We start from the raw sequence: 19,476 nt of genomic DNA on the forward strand, positions 1-19,476 counted from the left end.
TCTGGTAAGCCATCATCTGGTGATTTCCTGGGTAAAGACTCCAAGTGCCCGTGACACAACCTGTTCAAGGAGTTTGGAGGCAAAACGAAGAAGCGAAATAGGGCAGTAATTAGAGAGAGAGGCGGGATCAAGGGACTGCTGGGAGATGTCATGATGGATAGACTCAATCTTGGAGGTGAAGTGGGTAGCAAAGTCGACAGCAGAGAGTGTGGGGGGAGAGGAAGAGGGGTGGGGAGAGGGGGAGGGGAGAGGAGGGAGTTGAAGGTGGAAAAAGGGTTGGAGGATTGGGAAGAAATGGGAGTTTTAAACAAAGATTGTTTAGAGAGCAATAGGGCCGAACTGTAAGACGCAAGTATGAACTTGAAGTGGAGGAAGTCAGCATGAGTGCGTGACATTCTCCAGAGCCGTTCTGCACTGCGGGAGCATTTTTGAAGATAGCGGGTAAGTTTTGAGTGCCACGGTTGCGGTGGGGACTGACAAAGCTTGATGGTGACAGCTGGGGCGACAGAGTCAAGTGCAGTGGTACAATTGCATTTGTAAAAGGAGACAGCCTCATCGGGGCAATAAAGAGTGGTGATGGGAGAGATGAGCGAGACCAGGGAGGAGTAGAAAGTGGTAGGATCAACTGTTTCAAGATTACGCCTGGTGAGAGTAACCTTGGGGGATGGGGATGGTGAGAGATGATAAAAGAGTGGAGATAGTGGTCCGAGAGAGGAAAAGGTGAATTAATGAGGTCGGACACAGTACCAAGGTGTGAAAAAACCAGATCAAGGGAGTGGCCACTGCAGTGGGAGGGAAAGGAGGTCCATTGAGAGTAACCAAGGGAGTAGGAGAGGGAGAGAAGCTTGGAGGAAGCAGGATCTGAGGGATTGTCTATAGGGATATTAAAGTCCCCCAAGATGAGGGAGGGAAGGTCAGAAGAGAGAAAGTGAGGGAGCCAGGTGGCAAAGTGATCAAGAAATTAGGAGACAGGACCAGGAGAACGGTTGATAAGAGCAACACGGAGGTGGACTGGGTGGAATAGGCGGATAGAATGTACCTCAAAGGAGGAAAAAAGAGAGGGAGGATTCAGGGGGAAGAACCCGAAAAGAGCAGCAGGAGGAGAGAAGTATGCTGACTCCACCACCTTGCCGGTCTGGGTGTATGGGAGAAGGACAACCCCCCGAAAGAGAGGGCAGCAGAAGTGGTAGTGTCCTCAGGAGATAGCCAGGTTTCAGTGATGGCAAGCAGGTTGAAGGATCTAGAGATAAAGAGATCATGGATAGAGGTCAATTTGTTACAAACTGACCTAGCATTTCAGAGACCACAGGATAGAGGAAAAGAAGAGAGATGTGGATGATATTGTTGGGGTTGCTTGACTGCAAGGGTGAGTACGATATGGAGCGAGGGGCATGACAGGGAGAGAGGTTTGGAATTGGACGAGAAGCAGAAATAAGAGAGAACCTGTCAGCAGACAGGAGACAAGAGGTGGGGGAGGAGTGGAAATGGGGCAGATTAGGAGGTTGATGAGTGGGAGAGGCAGAAGGTAGGAGTGACATGAGGGAATAGATTTCCTGGGTGGAAAGAGAGGGAGGTGGTAGGTAGGAGCAGACTGACGCTGAGAGAAGAGCAGCGAAGGGGACAAGAGAGAAAGGGTGTGAGTGGGGAAAGGGAGGAGAGAGGGAAAAATGGTGGAGGGGGCAGCGAGTCAGATAAGTGGCACAGAGGCAAAGAAGAGAAGAGAGGAGTGAAATAGGGAGGGGGTTATAAATGAGGATTATATAATGAGGGATATATAAATGAGGGATTATATAATGACAGATTTATATCTACTTTCTGTCTGAAATAAAGTGCCTCAACTGGCTTCTAGTTTGATGAGGGTTTCAATTGGAGGTTTTAGTAACTAGAAAGAGACATTTAAAATATTAATTGATAGAAAACATTATTTATTGGTCATTATGAATATATACTACTGTCTGAATTAATAGTTTGTATCTTGCACTATGTTATTTTCACAAAACGGAAAGGAAAGAACAAGTGTTATATATTGTTGTGCACACACACTAAACAGTCTGAATTGTATAGAATGTAGGTTTGGGTATCATTTAAACAACGGAATTCTTCAGAGACAATTGTACATGAAGCCATCATGAAGATCTATTTGGACTATTGACACAATGCAAACAAATAATGCCTCATTCTTCTCACTATGTTATTTACTATTAAGAAGCTAACGCTAAAAGAATTAATCTTAAATGGAATATTCTATATATAGGTACCAATATTTTTACTTCTTATTTTGTTAATTACTTTGTCAATAAATACATAATTTATTTTGCAAATTTTGAAAAGATAATAGTATTTTCTAACAATACTATTATTAACAAACATGATATGATTACACTAATATGGAGTTTTATATGAAAAGAAAAATGTTGACCGGCGCTCATAAACAAACAATATATAAAAATTACGGTGTCAGCATATACATAAAGGAAAATTTTGTGCACAATATAGCTATATTGGGGTTAAGCTCATCTGCCAGTGTCAAGGCATCTCCTGTTTGTTTCTGAGCGCCGGACTTATTTGTGCTTGGCTGCTGTCTCAATTGATTTTATTCACTTGTACATATTTCATTAATTTAAAGAAGCGCGCCTTTTCTCTTTCGCTATTCTATTATGGAGTATTATATGTATGCAAATTTTATTCCATTAAATTAATTGGAGACTAATAGGAAACAGTTAATGCAAGAGAAACTTTGACCAACACTTTGGGTGTGATCACCTAGATATCCAAGGATTGGTCAGAACAAATTTAAATGCCCTGCTCTACTGGCAATCGACCTGCCTTGACGAAGCAATTAACAGCGAAAAGCGCGCCGGTCTGGGTGTGTGGGAGAAGGACAAACCCCCGAAAGAGAGAGCAGCAGAAGAGGTAGTGTCCTCAGGAGACAGCCAGGTTTCAGTGATGGCAAGCAGGTTGAAGGATCTAGAGATAAAGAGATCATGGATAGAGGTCAATTTGTTACAAACTGACCTGGCATTTCAGAGACCACAGGATAGAGGACAAGAAGAGAGATGTGGATGATATTGTTGGGGTTGCTTGACTGCAAGGGTGAGTACGATATGGAGCGAGGAGCATGACAGGGAGAGAGGTTTGGATTTGGACGAGAAGCAGAAATAAGAGAGAACCTGTCAGCAGACAGGAGACAAGAGGTGGGGGAGGAGTGGAAATGGGGCAGATATTATAACTAGAGACTATTTCATGTAACATTATCAGGCAACCCCACAGTTTGTGAGTGCAATTAACAGCTCCTTAATTGGTGTTTAACAGTCTGTGATTGATAGCCCAGTAAAAATTGGAGCTAATTTGTAAAATGTTATCGGATAATTTACAATCGTTTTAATGGTTCACAATAATAATTGCTCTTCATTCAGTGATCATTACGGATCTACTATCACAAAAATTGTTCTGCACTAATATATAACTTTAATAATTATTGATTTTTACTTTGAGGATACATTATAACCTACTAAATAGTATAATATTGAGACTATTCCCAACATATAGTTTATAATTCACTACACTGCAGCAATTTTAACAATTTGCTTAGATACTAATTTCATTTAGATAATAGTAATTTACATTTTAAAACAATATATAAATAAAATTGTGTTTTTAAATGAATGAAACCCACATTTAATACAATTCAGATTGTTATTGTGATTGAACCACAATATAACACTTGTTCTAACTTTTCCTTTCTGTGAATTCATATTGTTTCAAGTGGTAGCACCTTCCCTATAATTATATATTATATTTATAAATAACCTGATAGGATATTACCAGCAAAAGACAATATATCTTTAAGAGTTTATCCTTAACAGAAATAATCAAATGAATAATATAACTAATATATAATAATTTCTATACAGCTACATCCAACTCATTGTTAACTTAATAAACTGAAGATTTAAACGGGGGCAACGCCGGGCACTTCAGCTAGTATTATATAAATGAAGTTTGGCAGTAATATTCTTTGTTTACTGTTCTATTTTCAGCCAGTTATTCGGAGTTGGTAATTAAATTATTTTCTAAAATAGGCTGCCAGGGTTTCAATTGCTAGGCAATTATTACAGTAATTACTCCAGAAGGCTCTGAGTTTTAGCCAAGTATCTATATAAATCTTTGAATAAATGGCATGAGCAGTATCACATTTTTATACCCATACAATATATATGTTTAGAGTTGAGATAAGTAGTATAATTTCAATTACTGATTTAAGATCATGGGCCTGATTCATTAAGGAAAGTAAAGCAAAAAAAAATGAATGAATTGGATCTTAGCAAAACCATGCTGCATTGAAGGGGAGGTAAATTTAAAATGTGAGGACAGATTTATAATTAGGGTAGAGTATGTCCTATATCAACTTTTATTATCAGTGTAAAAATAAAATGATCAAGTATTTATGTGCTACATGAAAAAACAGCCAGCATTTTTCTTACGTGTAAAATAATAAATTCATTTGCACCCCTTGCATTGCAACATGGTTTTGCCAAGGGTCAAACGTACTCATTTTCGTGCTTTCCTTTCCTTAATGAATCATGTCCACTATGTTTCTCTCTCTCACTGGTTCAAATGCATAGGGTCGCTTTATTAACAATTCTTGAGAAAAGCATTCTTAATATTATGTTGTTATATCTAATAGTGATATCTCAATATCACATTTCCAAACGTCTGCTACATCTGAAACTAGAGCGTTTGAGATCTGTTGTTTTAAATGTGTCGGTCAACATACTAGTGATTCAGAAGTTTTGTAAATGAATATGATACAAATTTTAGAGGTCCAATATGTAGCCAGCAAATTTTTCGGAACTGTGGAAGGGTGAAGAAGACAAGTCTATGGATAAGTGTTTGTTTACAAAAGTTTTTTCTTCTCTGTTTTAAGTTGTGTGAAAATTCTGAACTGTCTTCTCTTGGTATCTATGTAAATCTTAGTTCTGTGTTGTTTACCCTGTGAATTGATTAACTTTGTTTCCACCCCAAATGTTCATTATTTATTATTATTATTATTATTATTATTATTTATATGGCGTTACTAGGTGTCGGCAGCGCCGTACAAAATACAAAAATACAGTACAGACAGTATACAAGGGTACGACAGTACAGAGTAAAACGAGTATAGTCAAGACTTCAATATCTCCAAGCATAGCAAGTACAGTGACATAAGAGTAGAAGAAATGGTATTGAGACAGAAGGGAAGAGGGCCCTGCTCATACGAGCTTACATACTAAGGGGAGGGGAAACAGACAGGAGGCACAAGGGGAGTCAGTAGAGTGGATGGTTCGTAGGCCTTAGGCTGGTATTTATGTCACATATAGAGAGAGATGTGATTTAAGATCCCTTTGTTTGTACCTTCAATAAACACCTCTGGAGAAGTTGTCTGCATCTGCTCTCTGATCCTGCTAAAGGAACCTTTAGACTGGAATTATAAGTGGGACTGTGTTTGAAGTTCCTGAACAAACTCGGTTTTACTCAGTTTTACCATGGAGGGGAACAAGCGCTAGAGGAGCCCGTACAGGGAAGAGGGAGGTGAGGAGAGTAAACATGGAGAAGGTTAGGTGGATGGCTGGTAATCTTTGAGGAACAGATAAATTTTAAGTGCCCGTTTGAAGGTGCACAGATTAGGAGACAGACAGTGAGGGAGGTTGTTCCAGTGGAGTGGGGCATCTCGGGAGAAATCTTGAATCCTGTCGTGGGATGAGGTGATCAGAGTGGAGGAGAGGTGACGGTCATTGGCTGAACGCAGGGAACAGGTGGGAGCGTGAATGGAGAGGAGGTTGGAGATATAAGGGGCAGTGGAATGGGAGAGAGCCTTGTAGGTGAGGGTGAGGAGTTTGAAAAGGATACGGTAGGGGAAAGGGAGTCAGTATAAGGCAATGCAGAAAGAGGAGGCAGACGAGGAGCGGCGTGAAAGGAAGAGAAGTCTTGCAGCCGCATTGAGTATGGGGCAAGCTGGGAGTGAGAGAGGACGGTGAGGAGAAGATTACAGTAATCAAGATGGGAAATTATGATATAGAATGGCTAAGTAGCTGCTGCTGCTTAGCAACCAGCTAGACTCAGAAAAAACAGTGAACAGAACAGGGTACCTGGCTGCAACCAACCGAGAGCATGCAACGCCAGTGACCGCTAATGATTACTATTTAGTTTGCAACCGTTTACGTGAGCAGCACCGCCTCCGTTTCTAACAGAGATAATAACAGAGAGATAAACAACTGTTTTGGCCTAATTCAGGTTCAGATGAATATTGCCTTTGGCAAAAGTTGATACAGATTACCAAATTTAGGGAAAAAGTAATACTACTTTAGAAGCGTGCTGCTTCACCAGCAGATACTGTTTTTTAAAATTTATATAGTTATATATTAATTTATCAATTCTTCATTTCATTACTGAAATACACCATATCTCTGTACATCAAGTATGTATAATTGCTGACACCCATTTCAGATATGAAATATTGCAATATATACTATATAGACAAAAGAATTTGGCCCCACCTGTTAATTATTGAATTGAGGTGTTTCAATCAGACTCATTGCCAGAGGTGTATAAAATCAAGCACTTAGCCATGCAGTCTCCATTTGCAAACATTTGTGATACAAAACAGGTCAATCTAAAGAGGTCAGTGACTTCAAGTGTGGTACTGGGATAGGATGCCACCTTTGCAATAAGACGGTTTGTGAAATTTTATCCCTGCTGGATATTCCACGGTCCAATGTAAGTGATATTATTATAAAGCGGAAAAAATGTTAAAAAAAATGTTTTGAACTATAAGAAAGACAATAAAAAGCAAACCCAATGTTTGCAAATCAACTAACTGCTAGGTCCCCGTGTCCAGGACCCTGTTTTTGCCAATATATTCCCCAACCTTTTTGGTGCTGAGTCAGATAATCACAGTAAAGAATTTGTGTGCACTGATGCGCTCTATTCAATGAAAATTATGTTGAAGTTCAGCTTGGAGAACAATATCAAATTTGATATTAAATGTTATTTAAAAAATCAAGACTGCGCACACCTGTAGCCTAACTGGTGGCAAAGTTCAAGTAGACCTTACATGGAACACGTTATCCATACTTACCAACTTGACAAAGTTGGTTTCCGGCAGAGGTGGGCGTGATGGGGGCGGGGCTGGGGAGAGTTGGCAAGTATGATGTTATCCATATACATAAACTTAATAACGCTTCAACTCCATTATTATGAAGTATCATTATGTGTGCACATATTAAAACATCAACTATAATAACGTACATAATGTTCAACCACAAATTAACATGGCAAATAAAATTTTATTGGTCCATGTTGGGAAATCCTTTTATGGACCTGCTTGGCAGGTAGTTTATTCCTGTATACAAATTATATTCAAATGCTGCCAGCTATATTTACCATTTCTGAACTACACAGAGACACACGGCCAGAGAGAGGAGTAGGACAGTACACCTGCATTACACAGGGCCAAGTCACATCAGTTACAATGCTGTGGCCTTGTAATAAACACCTCTTCTTGTTCCTCGGCTTGTGCTGTATTGGAGGGGTAAGTACATGGGAGATGTGCAGTGAACATTAATTGTTGAGATACTGGGGATATTGCAGTGAAATCCAATCAACATTTTCACAAATTTCAGGGGAAGGATTTCAAAGCTTTAATCTACGGACTGTTATCTCTAGAAATGTCTATTCTTTTGTTTTTTTCTTCTTTAAAGTACAGCAATTGCATTTTTCATTGCGTAGGGTCATGGCGACCATCTGTATTCTTACCATGAATGCTTTATAAATGTTTTATAAATAATTAAATTCAAAGAAATATATTATAATCGTGTTCAGTCCCCAGACATCAGCGATTCCTTATATTTATGTGTCAAATATCATAATGTTGTTTATTGGAAAATGTATAATTGTATCTATTTTATTCTTATCATTATTATTCTTTATATGGCGCCACAAGGTATCCGTAGCGTCGTACATAATACAGATTAACAGTACAGACAGTATACCAGGGTGTCACAGTACAGGGTCAGACAATTATAACCAAGACTTCCATCTCCGAGTATTGAGACAGAAGGGAAGAATGCCCTGCTCATAGGAGCTTACATACTAAGGGACGGGGAGACAGACAGCAGGCACAGGAGGAGATCTGAGGAGATCTGGATTTAGACCCTCATCATCAGCTATTTATATAGCGCTACTAATTCCGCAGCGCTGTACAGAGAACTCACTCACATCAGTCCCTGCCCCCATTGGAGCTTACAGTCTAATTTCCCTAACAAAGCAGTTCCCAAAGTGTGCACCGCGGCTCCCAGGGGGGCCGCATCGCTGTCACAGGGGTGCCGTGGCCAGGAAGAGAAAACAAAACAAAACAAAAAAGTTTACTAATCTGGTGGTGCCCGAGACCCAGTATCAAGCGGCAGGAGAGAGGAGGATGCTGGGTCTCAGGCACCGCCAGATTGGTGAGGGGATTTTTTTTTTCTCTTCCTGGCCCCCGGGATGCAGTGGGGGCAGATTGAGAGGATGCAGAGGGGGCAGAGTGAGTGGCTGCAGGGGCGGCAGAGTGAGTGGCTTCAGGGGCACAAAGTGAGTGGCTGCAGGGGCACAAAGTGAGTGGCTGCAGGGGCACAGAGTGTGTGGATATGAAGGAGGGCACAGAGTGTGTGGATATGAAGGAGGGCACAGAGTGTGTGTATATGAAGGAGGGCACAGAGTGTGTGTATATGAAGGAGGGCACAGAGTGTGTGGAAAAGAAGGAGGGCACAGAGTGTGTGGAGATGAAGGAGGGCACAGTGTGTGTTAGCTATAAATTATTCTTTGACAGAAATATAATTGAAAAAAATATATAAATATTCTTTTCCCTTGGATTTATGTGTATTATTTTTGCATACAACTAAATAAGTATTTCTGTGCTGACCTAAATACTTATTACATTTTTTTGACCCAACTACTTATAAAACGGCACTGTTCAGTAATTATTTTGGAGGGGTGCCTTGAAAAAGTTATGGAGACTCTAAGGGTGCCGCAAACTGCAAAAGTTTGGGAACCACTGCCCTAACATATACACAGACAGAGACAGATTTTATAGCAGCCAATTAACCTACTAGTATGTTTTTAGAATGTGGGAGAAAACTGAAGGAAACCCACGTAAACACGGGGAGAACATACAAACTCCACACATGGTCAGGAATCAAACTCATGACCCCAGTGTTGTGAGGCAGAAGTACTAACCACTAAGCCACCGTGATTCCCTGAAGGATCTGTACCACTTATTAGTTAATATGATCCTGTAAATTTACCGTACTTGTGCATTTAGGTGCCATCTTCGGATGCATAATTAAATAAAGTGCCAACATGGATGCAGTCAGTTCAGCTCAGCACTAAACTGTGTTTGTCTCTTTCATACCTTGCCCCCTGGGCACTGGGTGTTAGCAGTGTTTTTCCATAAGGCAATGTAGGAATGGGTTGCACTTTGTATAAATAAAACAGAATTATGACTCAATTTTAATTGGCTTACTTTTGAGCTAATTAGAAAAAAAGGCCGCAATTAAAAAACACAACACAAATACTCATATTACAAAATTTCATAATATTAATGCAATTATTTATCTGCTAGCTTCATAAAATGTACTCTATCTAGACAGCATGTTCAGTGGTAGAGTTATCAAACCTTTGAAAAAGGAAAAGTGGAGCTGTTGCCCATAGCAACCAATCAAATTCTAGCTATCATTTCTCTAGTGCATTGTAGAAAGTGATAGCTAGAGTCTGATTGGTTGCTATGGGCAACAGCTCCACTTTTCCTTTTTCAAAGGTTTGATAAATCTACCCCTAATGTGTGTCAGTACATTACTGTCAGAATACCTTTTTACATCATTGCATCATTTAGTGTGTGTGCCAGACTGAGAGTTATACAGTGGAAGGAGTAGGGTCCCCCAGCAGCACAAAGTATATCAGTAGATGAGTGATGTGTTAGTGAAGACAGGGCTGCATGTGACAGGGGCAGTGACATGATGTGAGGAAGGGAATCGAGGCAGCAGGAAGCCACAGACTGAGACTTATATAGTGAAAGAAGCAGGGTCCCCAGCAGCACAGACTATATCAGGAGATGAGTGAGGTGTTAGTGAGGACAGGGCTGCATGTGACAGGGGCAGTGACATGATGTGAGGAAGGGAATCGAGGCAGCAGGAAGCAGCAGGAAGCCACAGACTGAGACTTATATAGTGAAAGAAGCAGGGTCCCCAGCAGCACAGACTATATCAGGAGATGAGTGAGGTGTTAGTGAGGACAGGGCTGCATGTGACAGGGGCAGTGACATGATGTGAGGAAGGGAATAGAGGCAGCAGGAGGCCACAGACTGAGACTTATATAGTGAAAGGAGCAGGGTCCCCAGCAGCACAGACTATATCAGGAGATGAGTGATGTGTTAGTGAGGACAGGGCTGCATGTTACAGAGGCAGAGACATGATGTGAGGAGGGGAATGGAGGCAGCAGGCAGGGGGTTACAGCCTGTTCTGCCACCTGAGAAGGTAGGTTTATCCAAATATTCACAGCAGCACACAATGTTTTCAGGATATGAAGAAACTGATCTGTGGAAGGCAGTGATCTGCTCTTGCATGTGACTGTTACTGAGGACAGGGGTGCATGTACCAGGGCAATAGTCTGATGTTAGGAGCATAACAAAAGCAAGAAGAAAGCATAGGCAGAGTTATTGGGCCTGATTCATTAAGGAATTTAGGCAAAAAAAAATCTTACTTAGGTCTCCTGGACAAAACCATGTTAAAATGCAAAGGGTGAAAATTAGTTTTTTATTTTGCACATAACTTAAATACTGTCTGTTTTTTCATGTAGCACACAAATATCAACTTTAAATTGCAGTGTACAAATAAGCTATCAAGTATTTGTGTGTTACATGAAAAAACAGCCAGTATTTAACTTATGTGCAAAATAGAAAACTAATTTGCACCCCTTGCATTGTAATATGTTTTTGTCCAGGAGACTTAAGTAAAAAAAATTCTTGCCTATGTCCCTTAATGAATCAGGCCCATTATTATTATTATTATTATTATTATTATTATTATTATTATTATTTTTTATTGTTATTATTTTTTTATTTATAAGGTGCCACAAAGTTTCCCTAGTGCCATACAGGAACAGACCATAGGACAGTACAAGGTAAAAAAGCACGGTACAATTAACAATAAACACTATAACTCAGGTAGCTCAAAGCACAGCTAGAGAGAAAGGCTGAAAGGGTGAGACAGAGTTAGTAGTGGAAGGAGCAGGGCTCCTGTCGTATTGATGCAGGACGATTGTAGTAATTATAAACCTGTTCTTCTACCCCTCTTTACAGAACATGGCACGATGATGTTTGATGGGTCTGCATACAATTATAACTATTTTAATTACAGTATATAGTGCACAATAATCATCATTCACTTGTTTTTAAAAGTCTGTAACATAATAACACAATTTTGCTTAATATTATCAACATGAAATGTTAAATACGCATTGTGTCTATGTACAGTAGTTCAGGGGCGCACAGAGGATTTTTAAGGGGGGGTTTCCCCTCCACCCCCTCCAAAAAAAAAAAAAAAAGGTAGAGAACTGCCGCGCATGCACTCCGTTTCGGCAGCGCTGTACTATACAGCAGCCGCGCTGCTGTCAAAGACGCGTCCGCTTCTTTGACAGCAACGCGGCTGCTGTATAGCACAGTGCCGCTATGTAGGGCACTTTAATAGCGGAGGGGAGGGGTTTCTGGAGACCCAGAAACCCCCCCTGCGTGCGCCACTGGAGTTATTGTACATGTGATAAGTCAAAAAATTCTAATTCCTTTAATATTCATTATAAAATGAAAATAGAAGCAATGTTGAATGGCCAAGGAGGCCATTCTGTAGACCTCCAGACTCAACTGAATATAATCAGATTATCCAACTACTCCACACATTGAAAAGTACAGACATGCAGCAAATTTAGACCTCATAACTCTACACCTGCAAAGACACATTATGATATATTGTAAAAGCAACTGTTCAGGAGCAGATAACTGATATTTTAATTTGAGCTTTCCCTAAAGGTCTTATTCATTAGTTTATGTTAAATTGCTCTACGCATGCCTAGAAACGGACAATACTCCAGTGAACACAAGTGTATGCAATTCATCTTTGAGTGCAAAGGACACAGCCTACGATTTCATGGGTGGAACGAGGAGGAGAAGTGGCGTATGCATGTAGCAAGGGCACAGAACAGTACAGTAAGGGCACGCCAAGCTCAAACAGAAGCGCCCGATTCAAGCTTTGGGCATATCTAGGGTAGGTGTCTTTCTGCCGAACCACTTGCTCCACCTATAGATCAGGTGCAGGGCCATCTTTCCCATTGGGCACAATGGGCAGGTGCCCAGGGGCCCTGCAGCCCAGGGGGGCCCGTCGGAGGCAGCACAAAAAAAAAAACCTGCAAAAAAAAAAAGAAAAAATACTTACCTAGTGGTCAGCTGGCGATCCGGCTCCCTCCCTGGTCTCCTCCTCCATGCGGCGCTCGCAGTGCATGTCGGGCGTAACATTATCACGCCCGCCCGACATCCATTGCGGAGCGCGACGGAGGAGGAGACCATGGAGGGAGCCGGATCGCCAGGTGACTGCAAGGTAAGTATTTTCTTCTTTTTTTTTTTTTTGCAGGTTTTTTTTTTTGTGCTGCCTCTGACGGGCCCCCCTGGGCTGCAGGGCCCATATATACAATAATTTTTTTTTTTTATATATATATATATATATATATATATATATATATATATGTATATATAGGGGCCCCGGTGCACTGCTTTGCCCGGGGGCCCAAAATGTTGTTAAGAGGGCCCTGATCAGGTGTAAGTCCCGATTGATAGTGATGACAGATGCGTATAAATGCTAGAACATGTGTTTGCATTCAAGAGCAACTGTAAAAATGCATTTTATGTACAGTTGAGATTAATACCATCCTGATTAATGTATTTAATATAAAATAATATAAAAAAATATTTTTGTTAATATTTTTTTATGAATGACTGTATTTTTAACAGGAGACAATTATTAAATACTTGTTTATTTTCTCTGGGTTCTGCTGGAACTTTATATTGCACATATGTATTGTATGGTTCTTGCAGTGTATTTTGTATGTCTCAATATGGCAAGTGCTGTGTATTCAGAGCACACCCACACCCGTATAAAACATGAGATATTTATTCACATCTGCTTCTAGGTAAATATCGAGATGGGCTTGCCTGTTTGACGTGCGTTTTTTATAAAAAAATACAATACGTTCATTTTGCGTGCCTTAATGAATCAAGTCCTAAGTGAGTATTGCCAGACTAAGGGCTAGATGTACTAAACTGTGGGTTTGAAAGAGTGGAGATGTTGCCTATAGCAACCAATCAGATTCTAGCTATCATTTATTTAGTACATTCTACAAAATGACAGCTAGAATCTCCACTCTTTCAAACCCATAGTTTAGTAAATCTGTGACTGATACACTTAAGTGAATCATGGACACCTGCCGATAAGACAAATAAAGAGTTGGGTTTGTGCAATTTGCATAGTATTCTGATTGGCACGGATCTAAAGATCCGTTTAATTTGGAATCCTGTGTAAATTGCAGGATGCAACTCTATATCAGGCCCTAAAAGTTCAATTGAATATATCCAAAAAGCTGGGCTTCAGTCCATATATACATAAATGTATGGCACACCGATCCAATTACTGGTAGCAGCAAACGGCATAAAAAAAGATTACCACTCAGAATGAGTGTAATTAATTGATTAGGCATGCCGTATGTGAAAATGTGAAGAAATAGGACACTTAAACAGTCACCAATTTTTTCCTGGGGTATTGAAACTCTTGATTATCGGAGATGACAGAGGTGACTCCTATCTAGAGATTTTTGTTGAATTGCCTGGAGGAGGAATGTAGAGAGACAGGAGTGTCATCCTGCTTGGAGCTCATTCTTTGTCTTTCACTTAACGGCTTCCTTAAACAGAATTGCTGTTAAAGGTCGCCTTACTGATAGGCAAACCGAGGGGGGGGGGGTTTCCTAGTGCCTGGAAAACCCCCTCCAAGCCTGAGGCACTGTATAATTGAGGTGGCTGGACTCTGCCCCCGCTTCACACGGCTCTGCTTGAAAAGGGAGAGCTGCGTGCACCTAACAGTAGTGCATGCAGCATTGCCCATGTATATTATAGGGATAGGAAAAATTGGAGAGCAGCCAAGTACTGTCTAATATTATAGCAATGCCCCCATGCATGTTGGTCACGCCCACTGGTGGCGTGGTGTGGAAACCCCCCTCTACAAATCCTGCATTTGCCCCTGTTACTCAACCCTTGGGATCCGTCAAAACAAATTTGAAATGTGTGTGACTGCACCCAGCAGCAGCTCAGTAGTGATCTCAGATGGCTCAGGTAGGAACTGTAGTGTCCTGCAGGGAGCAGGAAGGTTGAGACATAGGACCAGTGGAAGACAGAAAAGTGGTCTGTCCCAGAAGAACTGAATTCCACTCAGTGAGGAGCTGAGAAGGGGACTCAGTGAGTAGCTGAGAAGGGGACTCAGTGAGTAACTGAGAAGGGGACTCAGTGAGGAACTGAGAAGGGGACTCAGTGAGGAACTGAGAAGGGGACTCAGTAAGTAGCTGAGAAGGGGACTCAGTGAGTAGCTGGGAAGGAGACTCAGTGAGTAGCTGAGAAGGGAACTCAGTGAGTAACTGAGAAGGGGACTCAGTGAGGAGCTGAGAAGGGGACTCAGTGAGGAGCTGAGAAGGGGACTCAGTGAGGAGCTGAGAAGGGGACTCAATGAGTAGCTGAGAAGGGGACTCAGTGAGTAATTAAGAAGGGGACTCAGTGAGTAGCTGAGAAGGGGACTCAGTGAGGAGCTGAGAAGGGGACTCAGTGAGGAGCTGAGAAGGGGACTCAGTGAGTAGCTGAGAAGGGAACTCAGTGAGTAGCTGAGAAGGGGGCTCAGTGAGTAGCTGAGGAGATGGCTCTGTGAGGCTGTTGTGTATCCTGCCGAGGCAAAAGTCGTGAGACAGAGGACCAGTTGAAGACAGAAGGGTGTCCTGTTCTGAAGAGAGTGATAGTGTGACCACAATGGATGGCTATAGAGGCAATCTCAGATATAGAGAACTGTGTATTCATGTTCATTCATTAAAAAAAATAAGTGACAATTAAACTACCCAATCATTGGTTAGAGAGGGATCAAAAGGCTACGTGTTTCTTGCTTTATTTAGCTATTAGTATTATTTAACTTTAAAGTTAAAGCTATTTTTGTTCCAAAATGCTGAGTTTATAGACTTTTGTGCACCTAAAGACTGTATCACTGAAAAGTGAGCTATTGAGCTGTTCCTTTTACAATTCATACGTATCAAACTACATAAATTTGCAGTAATTAACTTGACATTTGTCTTATATGAAATTGTTGCTAGTGAACAAGGTGAGACAGAAAAATATATCTATTGCTAGTAGCTACTTTACATAAGACAAATGTCAAGCTCTTGTTGTGGTTATGAACCCGCAACTACCTAGGCTTCTCTAGTTGATTGTACTGTGCTATATACAGTATGATACATTACTCTATGGTAGACTTAAGCAACCTGGACACACATTGGAAGTTAGGGTTATCACCGATCACTGTCTACTTGCGAACCCTTTTAATCCATATGTATCTGATTTATTGACCCCCTCTATCAGTCCTTATCATCAAATTCAGACTTTACTCACAGCTAGTTCATGACTCTTAAAATGACCCTTACATCTTGCAATATCACATCTGGTCTGATATCACAACATATGTTGCTCTAATATGACCGTCAAACTCCTCGATTTCTAATGCGTTGGAAGAATGTATGACCAGCATTAATTCCTGTGCTTCTAATGCCCCATAAAATCACTCGCATGACTACTCCATAACTATTATTCCCTAAAAGGGTTATCGCAATGCTTCCATAACACGACCCTGTGCATCTCCTTCTATTGTTCCATACAGTAATTACTGTGAAGCAGAACTCTTAGGCAATTATGCGTTCAGTTATGTACCTTAGCCTTTCAGACTGGTTTGAATAAAGAGCCACTAATGGATGAATTCTGGCAAAGACTATCTGACCAAATAAAGGACATTTTTTAGAAGGGATCTAGTACCCAACCTTGATAAGTGGATATCTCTTTTGTAACATGGTTTACATCCTGGTAAGGAATTGTCAGTTAAAGGTCTCATAGGACAAATGTGTCTCACCTAGCTCCTATCAGAATCACATTTACTTTCATGCCCGATCCAGGTAGGAGATGGTGCAGAGATTGAGCTGCAGTGGGACCTCTTCATAAAGAACATAGTGGGATCCTCAGAAGGGTAGACTGGCATAGATGTCGTGTTTCACCCCTCATACTTGCTATCTGTGCATCTTATTTTATGGGCAAATATAATAAGTCTCTTTCTATTGACAAATTCCATTAGTCTTATTTTATTGCCTCACATGATCGCCTACTCTAATTCTCAAGTGACTAACACTACTAATTATTTATATCTAGTTTATTTGCAGGTTCCTAACAATGGATTATTCGGATAAATATAAACCACCCTCCCCTAAGATGAAAACACACCCTACTGACACACCTCAACCCATTTCTGCCTCTCCCAAAACTGATGAGTCCAAATTTAAAGACCTTCTTAAACTAATCAGTTGGCCTCAACCCCCTTTCACTGTGAGGGACTTTATTTCTTCCACATGTCCCAGAACCTGTGATTATCACCTGCTGACTCCTAGGGACACATATAGGGTTGGGGAAACATTGGAAGTGGTTATCACAGCTCGAGATCACAATGGTCGACCAAAGGAATATGGTGGAGATTTATTCCAGGCCAAGTTGCACTCTTGGGCACTGAAGGCTGGAGTAACTGGACAAGTAAAGGACCAAAGTAATGGAAGCTATTTGGCCACGTTCCTTCTCCCATGGCCGGGGAAAGCAGAAGTGCACATCAGACTCATTCACTCCAGTGAAGCTGTGGACGTTTTGAAAAAGAAAAGAGAGAATTTTCCCGGAAAGGTGATTCAAAGTAAACCTGACTAATCTAACACTTACATTATCAGTCTATGTTATTACATATTTTTCTTAATATAGAAATCACTTACTAAAAATAACTATGATCTCATTACTAGCAGTTTAATCACAGATGGTTTTTTCAGTAATAGAAAGATTCTTTAAGATGTACGTTCTTCAAGTCCAACTGTTAACATAAATTACTATTTCCTATTTATTTATTTTTTATATTATGTTTTATTAAAAGATTCCAAAATAAAGGAGAGATTACAGAAGGTCAAAAAGTAAGGGATGTATGGGGGAATCAATATAGCAATTTGTTCAGGTGATTCAGAACATTCCTACATAATTATTGAGTCTCATTCTGGATGTCGAACTGTGAACCACACCATGACCTCCGTAAAAAAATGAGGAATAAGGAGGAGATTTGGGGTGGGGTCAGGTAAAGTAGTAAAGAAGAAGAAGGGTAACCGGGAGAAAGCATAATGTCTGTTTCCAGCCTATCCTACAGTACAATTTGTCACTCACTTAATTGTTATGGGTTATAGGACTAAGAAAAAAGGGGACTGGTTGCAGTATAAATGGGAAGAGCTGAACTAGAGTAAACACAAAGAGCACATACATGAGAAAAGAGGAGACAATGCTCACCACTGTTCTAATCGGATCTTACATACTAAAAGCTTCTCTTAGTTTAGCGCCTTTTAAAAATTTTGAGCTCATGGAGGTGTGAGCAGAAATAAGAGGAGAATTAACTGGAAGTGCGCTCAAGAGCAAATCGCAAAAGACACTTCATTAATTGAATCCCCCCCCCCCCTAGAGTCCTGTTGCATTTAAGCAAGTGAAAGAGAATAATTAGACAATAAACTTGATGTTAAAACATGTCGACCATATGAATGTAGGTGAGATGACTTGTGAGCATTACATTTGTGAGCTTGGTAGAACATTGGTCTGCTGAAGGTGGAGTCATTTTTATACATTTTACATTTTCCCCTAGCAGAGTTCAACATATGAGTAAGGAGTAGAGGTTCAGATTTCAGGTTTCATTAAAGGACAATCTATCTAAATATGTAGAATGTGAACTTTGGCCACCAGACCTCCGACATTTATGGCTTATCGAGAGGAAGATTCCATAAGTGCACCTTGGTCCTTTATACCATATATAAAAAGATGTAGTTAGTTTCTAAAGTCAAAATGTCAAGAAAATGTATGCAAATTCAAGAGATTTGGTAATTCCCAATTCTCTCTCTTAGCCAATTACATGTTGACCTGGGAGTGAGGTTGTGAATGGTATTAACTGTACATTTTGTATAACAGGGATAGCAAGCGAGGTCTAGGTGTCTCCCCTCCTACTATCTTTTCAAAGTAAGAGTAAGCTGTTTTTAACTGATATATAATTTAGCGTATATCTAGATCAGGTTGAGAACATAATAAGTGTTTCGGCTCTATCTATAAAATTTATGACCTTGTATCCGGTGGTAATCGTAAAAACGATTACCACAACCCCGACAACCAGGATACCTACAAAAAAACACAGATTAGAAAATAAAAATACATAAATATAAACAGACTTGCCTACAAAGCAACGCTGCACATTTCCGATGGGTGGATGATGCTGACCGCAAGTGCTGACTGCAAGTAATTCCGAAGACAGAGGTCTCCGGCACTTCAGTTCTGCATCACTGAACAGTGCGACCTAGATAACTCTTCATTTAAACCGGCAATGTCGGGACCCCGCCAAATTATCTAGGTCGGACTGTTCAGTGACGCGGAACTGAAGTGCCGGAGACCTCTGTCTTTCGTAATTATTTGCGGTCAGCATCACCCACCCATCGGAAATGTGCAGCATTGCTTTGTAGGCAAGTCTGTTTATATTGATGTAGTTTTTTTTCAAATCTGTGTTTATTTGTAGGTATCCTGGTTGTCGGGGTTGTGGTACTCAGAAAAACGTACCCAAACCCAGGGGCCGATTGGGAACTTAAAGTGGCCCTGGGAAAAATTATTGAAGTGGCCTCTTATGGGTGGGGCCAACTCAAATGTAGGTGGGGCCAACACAAAAGTAGGTGGGATTTAGAACTTGGAATTTGGTTGGGAAAACATTTAGGAAAACCTAGATGTGATGACTTAATACACAGTGGGTCATTTCTAAAGCAATGCAGGGAAAAAGCTGTAGCCCCCTCACATATAGTTTTCCCAGATGTAGCCCCCTCACATACAGTTTTCCCAGATGTAGCCCCCTCACATATAGTTTTCCCACATGTAGCCCCCTCACATATAGTTTTCCAAGATGTAGCCCCCTCACATACAGTTTTACCAGATATAGCCTCCTCACATATAGTTTTCCCAGATATAGCCCCCTCACATATAGTTTTCCCAGATATAGCCCCCTCACATATAGTTTTCCCAGATATAGC

At 40.7% G+C, this 19,476-nt stretch overlaps 1 protein-coding gene across 4 annotated transcripts in view; it reads left to right on the plus strand.

Moving 5' to 3' along the window:
• The first annotated feature begins 7,451 nt into the window (after nucleotides 1–7,451).
• Nucleotides 7,452–19,476, plus strand: part of LOC142151143 (NXPE family member 3-like) — a 42,568-nt gene continuing 30,543 nt past the window's right edge. For 2 of the 4 annotated variants that reach the window (XM_075206498.1, XM_075206499.1), the window contains exons 1-3: nucleotides 7,452–7,570; nucleotides 11,140–11,193; nucleotides 16,556–17,071. In XM_075206498.1, the coding sequence (XP_075062599.1) occupies nucleotides 7,511–7,570; nucleotides 11,140–11,193; nucleotides 16,556–17,071 (630 nt within the window). In that variant the 5' untranslated portion in view covers nucleotides 7,452–7,510. The remainder of the gene's footprint in view (nucleotides 7,571–11,139; nucleotides 11,194–16,555; nucleotides 17,072–19,476) is intronic. The other 2 variants (XM_075206500.1, XM_075206501.1) reach the window with 2 other exon arrangements.

The sequence above is a fragment of the Mixophyes fleayi genome, chromosome 4 (genome assembly GCF_038048845.1).
Source record: "Mixophyes fleayi isolate aMixFle1 chromosome 4, aMixFle1.hap1, whole genome shotgun sequence".
Classification (NCBI taxonomy): Eukaryota; Metazoa; Chordata; class Amphibia; order Anura; family Limnodynastidae; genus Mixophyes; species Mixophyes fleayi.